This window comes from Somniosus microcephalus, chromosome 21 (assembly GCF_052327205.1).
Source record: "Somniosus microcephalus isolate GS21.2 chromosome 21, FLI_Smic_1.0, whole genome shotgun sequence".
NCBI classification, from domain to species: Eukaryota; Metazoa; Chordata; class Chondrichthyes; order Squaliformes; family Somniosidae; genus Somniosus; species Somniosus microcephalus.
In genome coordinates, this window is record NC_141007.1 from 5885874 (window position 1) to 5899526 (window position 13653).

General features: G+C 55.0%; 2 protein-coding genes across 2 annotated transcripts in view; both read right to left on the bottom strand.

Annotated features, from left to right (window-relative positions):
* Positions 1-13653, bottom strand: part of mrps7 (mitochondrial ribosomal protein S7) — a 1172241-nt gene that overhangs the window by 744213 nt on the left and 414375 nt on the right. The window lies entirely within an intron of this gene.
* The window catches only part of LOC147102564 (epsin-3-like), a 108171-nt gene that overhangs the window by 66161 nt on the left and 28357 nt on the right, over positions 1-13653 (bottom strand). Inside the window, exon 3 of the mRNA XM_085964051.1 lies at positions 4673-4747. Within this exon, the coding sequence (XP_085820177.1) occupies positions 4673-4747 (75 nt within the window). The remainder of the gene's footprint in view (positions 1-4672; positions 4748-13653) is intronic.

The following is a 13653-nucleotide window of genomic DNA, read 5'->3' on the forward strand; positions in this document are numbered from 1 at the left end:
ATGAATGTATATTTATACACTCAGGGATATATCTGTTTATACACTGTATGGATGGATCTGTGTTTATGTGTTCAACCATGAATGTTTTTCGATGCTTTGGCAACATAAGATGTACCTTGTCATGCCAATAAAGCGATTTGAATTGAATTGAATTGAATTGAATGCCAGTTAGAATGTGTGATACTGGAGATTAGCACATTGTTCCTTCCAGCTGCGAGACTCCAGACATGGACCGTGGTCGGGCTTTGACTGTGAGCGTTGGCAAGCTATTCGATCACTGGGGCATCACAGCCCAGCTGGTCCATGCCCGCCATCCACACACACACACTCACCCTCTCCCTCACTCACACACACACTCCCTCACACACACACACTCACCCTCACTCACACACTCACCCTCACTCACACACTCACCCTCACTCACACACACACTCCCTCACTCACACACACTCACCCTCACTCACACACTCACCCTCACTCACACACTCACCCTCACACACACACACTCACCCTCACTCACACACTCACCCTCACTCACACACACACTCACACACTCACCCTCACTCACACACACACTCCCTCACTCACACACTCACCCTCACTCACTCACACACTCACCCTCACTCACACACTCACCCTCACTCACACACACACTCCCTCACACACACACACTCACCCTCACACACACCCTCTCCCTCCCTCACACACACGCTCTCCCTCACACACACGCTCTCCCTCACACACACACTCTCCCTCACACACACCCTCTCCCTCACACTCTCCCACACACACTCACACACACTGACAGACACACATATATATTCCAGAGGGGTCGTTGCCTGATGATCAGGAGTGGATCCCCGGGTGGTCCTTCACCTCCCTAATACCATTTAAAGTGACCCCAACATTCTCCCAATCGAGACAGGACCTGAAGCCCTCCCCATGGCACAGTACCACGCCTGTGGCACCTTGCCCGCAGAGCTAGTGGCGGAGACTGGTGCAGGGCCAAGGACATGCTCTATAGGGTGCCAGCCAGATACACGGACTCAGAGACCCCTGTGATGTGAGACAGGAGATGCATTCCAGATCACAACAACTCGTTGTGTAAGAAACATTCTCCTAAGAACATAACAATTAGGAACAGGAGTCGGCCATACGGCCCTTCGAGACTGCTCCACCATTCAATAAGATCATGGCGGATCTCATCTCCCCTCTGGTTCTTTTGCCAATTACCTTAAATGTGAGTCCTCAGGTTACCGACCCTCCTGCCACTGGAAACAGTTTCTCTTTATTTACTCTGATCAAAACCCTTCATAATTTTGAACACTTCCATTAAGTCTCTCATTAAATCTCTGCTCTAAGGAGAACAACCCCAGCTTCTCCACATAGTGAAATGCCTCATCCGTGGAACCATTCTAGTAAATCTCTGCACCCTCTCCAAGGCCTCCACATCCTTCCTAATGTTTGGTGCCCAGATTTGGACACAATACTCCAGCTGGAGCCTCACCAGCGTTTTATAAAAGTTTAGCATAACCTCCTTGCTCTTGTGCTCTCTGCCTCTATTAGTAAAGCCCAGGATCCCAGATGCTTTTTTAACAGCCCTTTCAACTTGCCCTGCCACCTTCAATGATTTGTGTACAGACCCCCAGGTCTCGCTGTTCCTGCACCCCCTTTAAAATTGTACCCTTTAGTTTATATTGCCTCTCCTCATTCTTCCTACCAAAATGTATCACTTCACACTTTTCTGCATTAAACTGCATCTGCCACATGTCCGCCCATTTCACCAGTCTGTCTATGTCCTCCTGAAGTCTGCTTCTATTCTCCTCGCTATTTACTACAAGCAGCTAACACTATTGCAAACCTGTTATCATCGAGAATGGTGCAGGAGAAACAGAACGTACCAGAAATACACAGCAGATCAGTCAGCACCTGGAGGGAGAATCTCAGACTGACGTGGAGTTTCCCCTTTTCAGGGGCTGACTGACCGTTTCCAGCATTTTCAGGTTTTGTTTCCGATCTTCAGTATCTGTAGGTTTTTGCCTTTTATTCATTCATGATATTACATAATTTACACATTCATTCATATTCAATGTGTCAATTTCACAAGTGCCTTTGTGTTACAGCTCTACCTCCAACCCTCTGCATTTCCTCTCCCAGCCCTTCCCTGCCTCTACCCCTTTCCAAGCTCATCCTTCCAGGAGTCTCACCGCCTGCTCCCTTCAGCCCCTCGCCACTCAATTCCTCACCACTCAACTAATCACTTCCTGACCCCTGACCCACTCACCCCCTGACCCACTTACCTCACTCCCTGACCCCCGACCCACTCACCCCTCACTCCCTGACCCACGACCCACTCACCCCTAACTCCCTGACCCCCAAACCACTCACCCCTCGCTCCCTGACCCCCGACCCACTCACCCCGCACTTCCTGACCCCCGACCCACTCATCCATCACGCCAACTCACTCACCCCTCACTCCCTGACCCTGGACCCACTCACCCCTCACTCCCTGACCCTGGACCCACTCACCCCTCACTCCCTGACCCCTGACCCACTCACCCCTCACTCCCTGACCCCTGACCCACTCACCCTGCACTTTCTGACCCCCGACCCACTCATGCAGCACGCCAACTCACTCACCCCTCACTCCCTGACCCTGGACCCACTCACCCCTCACTCCCTGACCCCTGACCCACTCACCCCTCACTCCCTGACCCACTCACCCCACACTTTCTGACCCCCGACCCACTCATGCAGCACGCCAACTCACTCACCCCTCACTCTCTGTTCCCTGACTCACTCACACATTGGACTCTGACCCCCCGTAACCTATTGCTCCCAGTGATCGGGCTGGCGGGGGGGGGGAGGGTGATAGAACCTGGTTCAAGGTAGGCCCAAGGCTTCCTTGTGAGGTTTGGAGGAGCGGAGCATCCCTCCCGCCCCAGGCTCCGGCTCCAGGTCTGGCCCAGGCTCCGGCTCCGGCCCCAGGTCTGGCCCAGGCTCTGGCCCAGGCTCTGGCTCCGGCTCTGGCTCCGGCCCCAGGCTCCGGCTCCAGCTCTGGCCCAGGCTCCGGCCCCAGGCTCCGGCCCCAGGTCTGGCCCAGGCTCCGGCCCCAGGCTCCGGCCCCAGGTCTGGCCCCAGGCTCCGGCCCCAGGTCTGGCCCAGGCTCTGGCCCCAGGCTCCGGCCCCAGGTCTGGCCCAGGCTCTGGCCCCAGGCTCCGGCCCCAGGTCTGGCCCAGGCTCCGGCCCCAGGTTTGGCTGGATGGGGATATTGCAGGACCTGATCTGCATATTTAAACAGGAGCCACCCCCTCCTGCAGGTGTGCTGCTGTAAAGAGCAGGTTAATATATGGGGGCTCGGTGGGGAGGAAGCGGGATAAGAGGGGGTAACGGACACCCGTTATTCTAACTGCCCACGCCCGGTTTCCTCCAGGTGGTGCAGTTAAGATCGGGGCCTTTGTGTCCTGTGATGAGACATGTTTAAAAATGGGTCACAGACCCCAGACTCTCCTGCACATTAACTACTGCCGTGTGGCTCTGTCCGAGTGACTGAGCCTGAATTTCCTGGTGTAACCGCTGGGATCATAGAGTCATAGAAATTTACGCACAGAAAGAGGCCATTCGGCCCATCGTGTCTGCACCAGTCGAAAGAGCTCTCCAGCCTAATCCCACTTCCCAGCTCTTGGTCCGTTGCCCTGTAGGTTACGGCACTTCAAGTGAATACCCAAGTACTTTTTAAATGTGGTTAGGGTTCCTGCCTCTACCACCCTTTCAGGCAGTGAGTTCCAGACCCCCACAACCCGCTGGGTGAAAAGAATTCTCCTCAAATCCCCTCTAAACCTTCTACTTTAAATCGGTGCCCCCTGGTTATTGACCCCTCTGCTAAGGGAAAAAGCTCCTTCCTATCCACTTTATCTAGGCCCCTCATAATTTTATACACCTCAATAAGGTCTCCCCTCAGCCTCCTCTGTTCCAAGGAAAACAGACCCAGCCTATCCAGTCTTTCCTCATAGCTAAGATTCTCTACTCCCAGCAACATCCTTGTAAATCTCCTCTGTACCCTCTCTAGTGCAATCACATCTTTCCTGTAATGTGGTGACCAGAACTGCATGCAGTACTCTAGCTGAGGCCTAACTAGTGTTTTATACAGTTGAAGCATAACCCCCCTGCTCTTGTATTCTATGCCACGGCTAATAAAGGCAAGCATTCCGTATGCCTTCTTAATCACGTTATCTACTTGGCCTACCCTCAGGGATCACAGCCCATGGATAGTCAGGGGTCTACACAGTGAGCAATGAATGTGTCTACCACTGTGCCCAAGTCTAGCTTAACAAAGGCAAATCTCTCCAGGCCCAGGTTTGTTCTCATTCCTAATTAAACCAGGTGGGAGAGACCTCGCTACAGATGCTGGCCTGAGGTCACTGGCTGTTCCCTGGTCGCTCAAGGCCAGCTGCTGCCGGTCTGCCAGACATGGCAACGGATGGTTAAGCTATGAGTCAGCCAACTATGCAACACGAAGACATTCCAATCCCCTTTACCCCTGAGAAAGTGAGCAGGAAGGTGCACTACTGTTAGTAATGAGCAGCCACAGCAGACAGGCTGGAAGCACAGGACACACAGCAAGGCAACACAGTGAGAGCATTAGCGACTTTGCTCTGTGAGCGGAAGCTACCTTCTCGTGCTCCTCTTTGCTCAAACTCAATGCAATCTGCAGCTGGATTTCTTCATCAGACTCTGTGCTTGGCCGCTACAAGGTATTAAAAGCCGGGGTTAGCAAGTAGATCATTGACGCAACACTGGAACACACGCTGCCGTCTCTGGAACCCTCACGTGCCGTTAGTGGGGCAGCAACTCGGCGTGGACAGAGGAGACATCACACGACCTCCCGCCCCCACAACAATGGGAAAGTGAACCGATTGGTTGATCCTCGACTCTCGGTCAAACAGCCTTGATCACATGCCCGATATTTTTATAACTAATAAACAAAAGTGATCAAAGAATTTCTTTTTATATAAAAACACAATTTGCTTTAAAGCCCCAATGATTTTTCTCACAGCAGTGCCCAGGAGATTAACCTTTAATTCCTGGAGCTTCAGGGCAATCCCTAACCATGAGCACCCCGAGTGAGGATCAGGCCCTGTGGACTATTCAACCTTTTCCCACTCCCCCACCTTTCCTGACAGGGCCGGAGACTCGTGGATACCTTACCCAGCAGACCATTCTTCACACGAGCCTCACAGCGAGTGCTGCATGCTGTTTGACCATAGATAGCATCACAGCTGAGATCGATCATCTTCTCGCCCAAGGTCCAGACAAAAGCAGCTTCCAGCAGGGGTCACTGGGCAGTGAGAGTGGCCGGATATTGCCAGGAGTATCCTAACTGAGACCAGCTAAATCAGCACTGAACCCAGGAACTGCAGGCCCATTCTGCACTGTTACAGAGGAGCATTTACCATCTGAGACAGTGGTCAGCAGTTCCTTCCCTGTGAGTGAGCATCAGGGCATTATAGCGGATTCAAAGAGAAACAGGGTAAATAATATAGCACCGTCCACAAGACTGAATGATCATCAAGTCCCCACTCACCAGAGCCTGCCCCGGGTCTGTATGATGGGTCAGTGTAGAGGGAGCTTTACTCTGTATCTAACCCGTGCTGTACCTGCCCTGGGAGTGTTTGATGGGACAGTGTAGAGGGAGCTTTACTCTGTATCTAACCCGTGCTGTACCTGCCCTGGGAGTGTTTGATGGGCCAGTGTAGAGGGATCTTTACTCTGTATCTAGCCCGTGCTGTACCTGCCCTGGGAGTGTTTGATGGGACAGTGTAGAGGGAGCTTTACTCTGTATCTAACCCGTGCTGTACCTGCCCTGGGAGTGTTTGATGGGACAGTGTAGAGGGAGCTTTACTCTGTATCTAACCCGTGCTGTACCTGCCCTGGGAGTGTTTGATGGGTCAGTGTAGAGGGAGCTTTACTCTGTATCTAACCCGTGCTGTACCTGCCCTGGGAGTGTTTGATGGGTCAGTGTAGAGGGAGCTTTACTCTGTATCTAACCTGCGCAGTACCTGCCCTGGGAGTGTTGGATGGGACAGTGTAGAGGGAGCTTTACTCTGTATCTAACCCGTGCTGTACCTGCCCTGGGAGTGTTTGATGGGACAGTGTAGAGGGAGCTTTACTCTGTATCTGACCCGTGCTGTACCTGCCCTGGGAGTGTTTGATGGGACAGTGTAGAGGGAGCTTTACTCTGTATCTAACCCATGCTGTACCTGCCCTGGGAGTGTTTGATGGGACAGTGTAGAGGGAGTTTTACTCTGTATCTAACCCATGCTCTACCTGCCCTGGGAGTGTTTGATGGGACAGTGTAGAGGGAGCTTTACTCTGTATCTAACCTCTGTTGTACCTGCCCTGGGAGTGTTTGATGGGACAGTGTCGAGGGAGCTTTACTCTGTATCTAACCCGTGCTGTACCTGCCCTGGGAGTGTTTGATGGGACAGTGTAGAGGGAGCTTTACTCTGTATCTAACCCGTGCTGTACCTGCCCTGGGAGTGTTTGATGGGACAGTGTAGAGGGAGCTTTACTCTGTATCTAACCCGTGCTGAGTGTTGGGTGCTGATACTAGATGCCTGATAATGAAAGTTTTCCCGTCCCACCACGTATATCAATCACCTTGTGTTCAAACTGTGAAAAAAGTTTGTAGATACTTTCTGCATGTGAGTGTGGGGTTAGTGGGTTATCAGAGAATGCAGTCACCTGCTTCGGTCTAACAGAGGCTGCTGACAGGTGATCAGGCCTGTCACTCATGCTGTGAGGAGCACCGATGGACTTGACATGTGGGTCTATGAATGATTCGAGTGGGCAGCTGCAGTTTCTGGGCCATTGGTTCTCTGATTGGGAGGCTCCTCACACTGACCGCGGGCGAGTGGCTGGACCCCACACCAGTCACAGGGTCACACCCGTCCCCACTGCCAATTTCTCATCAGATATTTAATATTTCTAACTTGTAATTCCCTTCCCAAAGGAGCGCTGGTCTAAAACCAGGCACTGTGCTCTCATGAAAGGCCCTTTCCCCCTTTCCCCCCTAATCCAGTCCCAAACAGGGCAGGATTCCGCTCCACGTCTTCACACAAATGGACAGATGGCCATCACCACTGTATTAATAGGGGCGGGGGGGGGGATACCAGTGAGATAACCAAATATTAAAGCTCCCCACACTTCAATTTCTTTTACAGGGTGCTGTAGGAGTTGTCTAGAACTGTATTCAGAAATAAGTTACACCATAAGTATTGACACTTCAAATAACTGATTAAGGTCATTTTCCCATTCTTATCCACCCCCCTCCGTATTGCCCAGTGAATGGTGGAGCCCAGAATTTACTGCACTTGGCCACCAGGTGGCACTCTGGTTCTGTTCTAACCCTGGTTCAGTGTCCGCGCCACATCCCCAACTGACCGCTCAGTGCCACATCCCCAACTGACCGCTCAGTGCCACATCCCTAACTGACCGCTCAGTGCCACATCCCTAACTGGCCGCTCAGTGCCACATCCCTAACTGACCGCTCAGCGCCACATCCCTAACTGACCGCTCAGCGCCACATCCCTAACTGACCGCTCAGCGCCACATCCCTAACTGACCGCTCAGTGCCACATCCCTAACTGACCGCTCAGTGCCACATCCCTAACTGACCGCTCAGTGCCACATCCCTAACTGACCGCTCAGTGCCACATCCCTAACTGACCGCACAGTGCCACATCCCTAACTGACCGCTCAGTGCCACATCCCTAACTGACCGCTCAGTGCCCGCTCTCTCTAACTGACCGCTCAGCGCCACATCCCTAACTGACCGCTCAGTGCCTCATCCATCACTGACCGCTCAGTGCCACATCCCTAACTGACCGCTCAGTGCCACATCTCTAACTGACCGCTCAGCGCCACATCCCTAACTGACCGCTCAGTGCCACATCCCTAACTGACCGCTCAGCGCCACATCCCTAACTGACCGCTCAGTGCCCGCTCTCTCTAACTGACCGCTCAAAACCACATCCCTAACTGACCGCTCAGTGCCACATCCCCAACTGACCGCTCAGTGCCACATCCCTAACTGACCGCTCAGTGCCACATCCCTAACTGGCCGCTCAGTGCCACATCCCTAACTGACCGCTCAGCGCCACATCCCTAACTGACCGCTCAGCGCCACATCCCTAACTGACCGCTCAGCGCCACATCCCTAACTGACCGCTCAGTGCCACATCCCTAACTGACCGCTCAGTGCCACATCCCTAACTGACCGCTCAGTGCCACATCCCTAACTGACCGCTCAGTGCCACATCCCTAACTGACCGCACAGTGCCACATCCCTAACTGACCGCTCAGTGCCACATCCCTAACTGACCGCTCAGTGCCCGCTCTCTCTAACTGACCGCTCAGCGCCACATCCCTAACTGACCGCTCAGTGCCTCATCCATCACTGACCGCTCAGTGCCACATCCCTAACTGACCGCTCAGTGCCACATCTCTAACTGACCGCTCAGCGCCACATCCCTAACTGACCGCTCAGTGCCACATCTCTAACTGACCGCTCAGCGCCACATCCCTAACTGACCGCTCAGTGCCACATCCCTAACTGACCGCTCAGCGCCACATCCCTAACTGACCGCTCAGTGCCCGCTCTCTCTAACTGACCGCTCAAAACCACATCCCTAACTGACCGCTCAGTGCCACATCCCTAACTGACCGCTCAGTGCCACATCCCTAACTGACCGCTCAGCGCCACATCCCTAACGGACCGCTCAGTGCCCGCTCTCTCTAACTGACCGCTCAAAACCACATCCCTAACTGACCGCTCAGTGCCACATCCCTAACTGACCGCTCAGTGCCACATCCCTAACTGACCGCTCAGCGCCACATCCCTAACTGACCAGTCAGTGCCACATCCCTAACTGACCGCTCAGTGCCACATCCCTAACTGACCGCTCAGCGCCACATCCCTAACTGACCGCTCAGTGCCCGCTCTCTTTAACTGACCGCTCAGCGCCACATCCCTAACTGACCGCTCAGTGCCACATCCCTAACTGACCGCTCAGCGCCACATCTCTAACTGACCGCTCAGTGCCACATCCCTAACTGACCGCTCAGTGCCACATCCCTAACTGACCGCTCAGCGCCACATCCCTAACTGACCGCTCAGTGCCACATTCCTAACTGACCGCTCAGCGCCACATCCCTAACTGACCGCTCAGTGCCACATCCCTAACTGACCGCTCAGCGCCACATCCCTAACTGACCGCTCAGTGCCACATCCCTAACTGACCGCTCAGTGCCACATCCCTAACTGACCGCTCAGTGCCACATCCCTAACTGACCGCTCAGTGCCACATCCCTAACTGACCGCTCAGTGCCACATCCCTAACTGACTGCTCAGTGCCACATCCCTAACTGACCGCTCAGTGCCACATCCCTAACTGACCGCTCAGTGCCACAACTCTAACAGACCGCTCAGTGCCACATCCCTAACTGACCGCTCAGTGCCACATCCCTAACTGACCGCTCAGTGCCTCATCCCTAACTGACCGCTCAGCGCCACATCCCTAACTGACCGCTCAGTGCCACATCCCTAACTGACCGCACAGTGCCACATCCCTAACTGACCGCTCAGTGCCACATCCCTAACTGACCGCTCAGTGCCCGCTCTCTCTAACTGACCGCTCAGCGCCACATCCCTAACTGACCGCTCAGTGCCTCATCCATCACTGACCGCTCAGTGCCAAATCCCTAACTGACCGCTCAGTGCCACATCTCTAACTGACCGCTCAGCGCCACATCCCTAACTGACCGCTCAGTGCCACATCCCTAACTGACCGCTCAGCGCCACATCCCTAACTGACCGCTCAGCGCCACATCCCTAACTGACCGCTCAGTGCCACATCCCTAACTGACCGCTCAGTGCCACATCCCTAACTGACCGCTCAGTGCCACATCCCTAACTGACCGCTCAGTGCCACATCCCTAACTGACCGCTCAGCGCCACATCCCTAACTGACCGCTCAGTGCCCGCTCTCTCTAACTGACCGCTCAAAACCACATCCCTAACTGACCGCTCAGTGCCACATCCCTAACTGACCGCTCAGTGCCACATCCCTAACTGGCCGCTCAGTGCCACATCCCTAACTGACCACTCAGTGCCACATCCCTAACTGACCGCTCAGTGCCACATCCCTAACTGACCGCTCAGCGCCACATCCCTAACTGACCACTCAGTGCCCGCTCTCTTTAACTGACCGCTCAGCGCCACATCCCTAACTGACCGCTCAGTGCCACATCCCTAACTGACCGCTCAGCGCCACATCTCTAACTGACTGCTCAGTGCCACATCCCTAACTGACCGCTCAGTGCCACATCCCTAACTGACCGCTCAGCGCCACATCGCTAACTGACCGCTCAGTGCCACATCCCTAACTGACCGCTCAGCGCCACATCCCTAACTGACCGCTCAGTGCCACATCCCTAACTGACCGCTCAGCGCCACATCCCTAACTGACCGCTCAGTGCCACATCCCTAACTGACCGCTCAGTGCCACATCCCTAACTGACCGCTCAGTGCCACATCCCTAACTGACCGCTCAGTGCCACATCCCTAACTGACCGCTCAGTGCCACATCCCTAACTGACCGCTCAGTGCCACATCCCTAACTGACCGCTCAGTGCCACATCCCTAACTGACCGCTCAGGGCCACAACTCTAACAGACCGCTCAGTGCCACATCCCTAACTGACCGCTCAGTGCCACATCCCTAACTGACCGCTCAGTGCCTCATCCCTAACTGACCGCTCAGCGCCACATCCCTTACTGACCGCTCAGTGCCACATCCCTAACTGACCGCTCAGTGCCACATCCCTAACTAACCGCTCAGCGCCACATCCCTAACTGACCGCTCAGTGCCCGCTCTCTCTAACTGACCGCTCAGCACCACATCCCTAACTGACCGCTCAGTGCCACATCCCTAACTGACCGCTCAGTGCCACATCCCTAACTGACCGCTCAGTGCCACATCCCTAACTGACCGCTCAGTGCCACATCCCTAACTGACCGCTCAGTGCCACATCCCTAACTGACCGCTCAGCGCCACATCCCTAACTGACCGCTCAGTGCCCGCTCTCTCTAACTGACCGCTCAGCGCCACATCCCTAACTAACCGCTCAGTGCCACATCCCTAACTGACCGCTCAGTGCCACATCCCTAACTGACCGCTCAGTGCCACATCCCTAACTGACCAGTCAGTGCCACATCCCTAACTGACCACTCAGTGCCACATCCCTAACTGACCGCTCAGTACAACATCCCTAACTGACCGCTCAGCGCCACATCCCTAACTGACCGCTCAGTGCCACATCCCTAACTGACCGCTCAGTGCCACATCCCTAACTGACCGCTCAGTGCCACATCCCTAACTGACCGCTCAGTGCCACATCCCTAACTGACCGCTCAGTGCCACATCCCTAACTGACCGCTCAGTGCCACATCCCTAACTGACCGCTCAGTGCCACATCCCTAACTGACCGCTCAGTGCCACAACCCTAACTGACCGCTCAGTGCCACATCCCCAACTGACCGCACAGTGCCACATCCCTAACTGACCGCTCAGTGCCACATCCCTAACTGACCGCTCAGTGCCACATCCCTAACTGACCGCTCAGTGCCTCATCCCTAACTGACCGCTCAGTGCCACATCCCTAACTGACCGCTCAGCGCCACATCTCTAACTGACCGCTCAGCGCCACATCCCTAACTGACCGCTCAGTGCCACATCCCTAACTGACCGCTCAGTGCCACATCCCTAACTGACCGCTCAGTGCCACATCCCTAACTGACCGCTCAGCGCCACATCCCTAACTGACCGCTCAGGGCCCGCTCTCTCTAACTGACCGCTCAGTGCCACATCCCTAACTGACCGCTCAGTGCCACATCTCTAACTGACCGCTCAGCGCCACATCCCTAACTGACCGCTCAGTGCCACATCCCTAACTGACCGCTCAGTGCCACATCCCTAACTGACCGCTCAGTGCCACATCCCTAACTGACCGCTCAGTGCCACATCCCTAACTGACCGCTCAGTGCCACATCCCTAACTGACCACTCAGTGCCACATCCCTAACTGACCGCTCAGCGCCACATCCCTAAATGACCGCTCAGTGCCCGCTCTCTCTAACTGACCACTCAGCGCCACATCCCTAACTGACCGCTCAGTGGCACATCCCTAACTGACCGCTCAGTGCCACATCCCTAACTGACCGCTCAGTGCCACATCCCTAACTGACCGCTCAGCGCCACATCCCTAACTGACCGCTCAGTGCCACATCCCTAACTGACCAGTCAGTGCCACATCCCTAACTGACCACTCAGTGCCACATCCCTAACTGACCAGTCAGTGCCACATCCCTAACTGACCGCTCAGTGCCACATCCCTAACTGACCGCTCAGTGCCACATCCCTAACTGACCGCTCAGCGCCACATCCCTAACTGACCGCTCAGTGCCACATCCCTAACTGACCGCTCAGCGCCACATCCCTAACTGACCGCTCAGCGCCACATCCCTAACTGACCGCTCAGTGCCACATCCCTAACTGACCAGTCAGCGCCACATCCCTAACTGACCGCTCAGTGCCACATCCCTAACTGACTGCTCAGTGCCACATCCCTAACTGACCGCTCAGCGCCACATCCCTAACTGACCGCTCAGTGCCACATCCCTAACTGACCGCTCAGTGCCACATCCCTAACTGACCGCTCAGTGCCCGCTCTCTCTAACTGACCGCTCAGCGCCACATCCCTAACTAACCGCTCAGTGCCACATCCCTAACTGACCGCTCAGTGCCACATCCCTAACTAACCGCTCAGTGCAACATCCCGAACTGACCGCTCAGTGCCACATCCCTAACTGACCGCTCAGCGCCACATCCCTAACTGACCGCTCAGTGCCACATCCCTAACTGACCGCTCAGTGCCACATCCCTAACTGACCGCTCAGTGCCACATCCCTAACTGACCGCTCAGTGCCACATCCCTAACTGACCGCTCAGCGCCACATCCCTAACTGACCGCTGAGTGCCCGCTCTCTCTAACTGACCGCTCAGCGCCACACCCCTAACTGACCGCTCAGTGCCACATCCCTAACTGACCGCTCAGTGCCACATCTCTAACTGACCGCTCAGTGCCACATCCCTAACTGACCGCTCAGTGCCAGATCCCTAACTGACCGCTCAGTGCCACATCCCTAACTGACCGCTCATTGCCACATCCCTAACTGACCAGTCAGTGCCACATCCCTAACTGACCGCTCAGTGCCCGCTCTCGCTAACTGACCGCTCAGTGCCACATCCCTAACTGCCGCTCAGTGCCACATCCCTAACTGACCGCTCAGTGCCCGCTCTCTCTTGCTGACCGCTCAGCGCCACATCCCTAACTAACCGCTCAGTGCCACATCCCTAACTGGCCGCTCAGTGCCACATCCCTAACTGAACGCTCAGTGCCACATCACTAACTGACCGCTCAGTGCCACATCCCTAACAGACCAGTCAGTGCCACATCCCCAACTGACCGCTCAGTGCCACATCCCTAACTGACCGCTCAGTGCCACATCCCTAACTGACCACTCAGTGCCACAT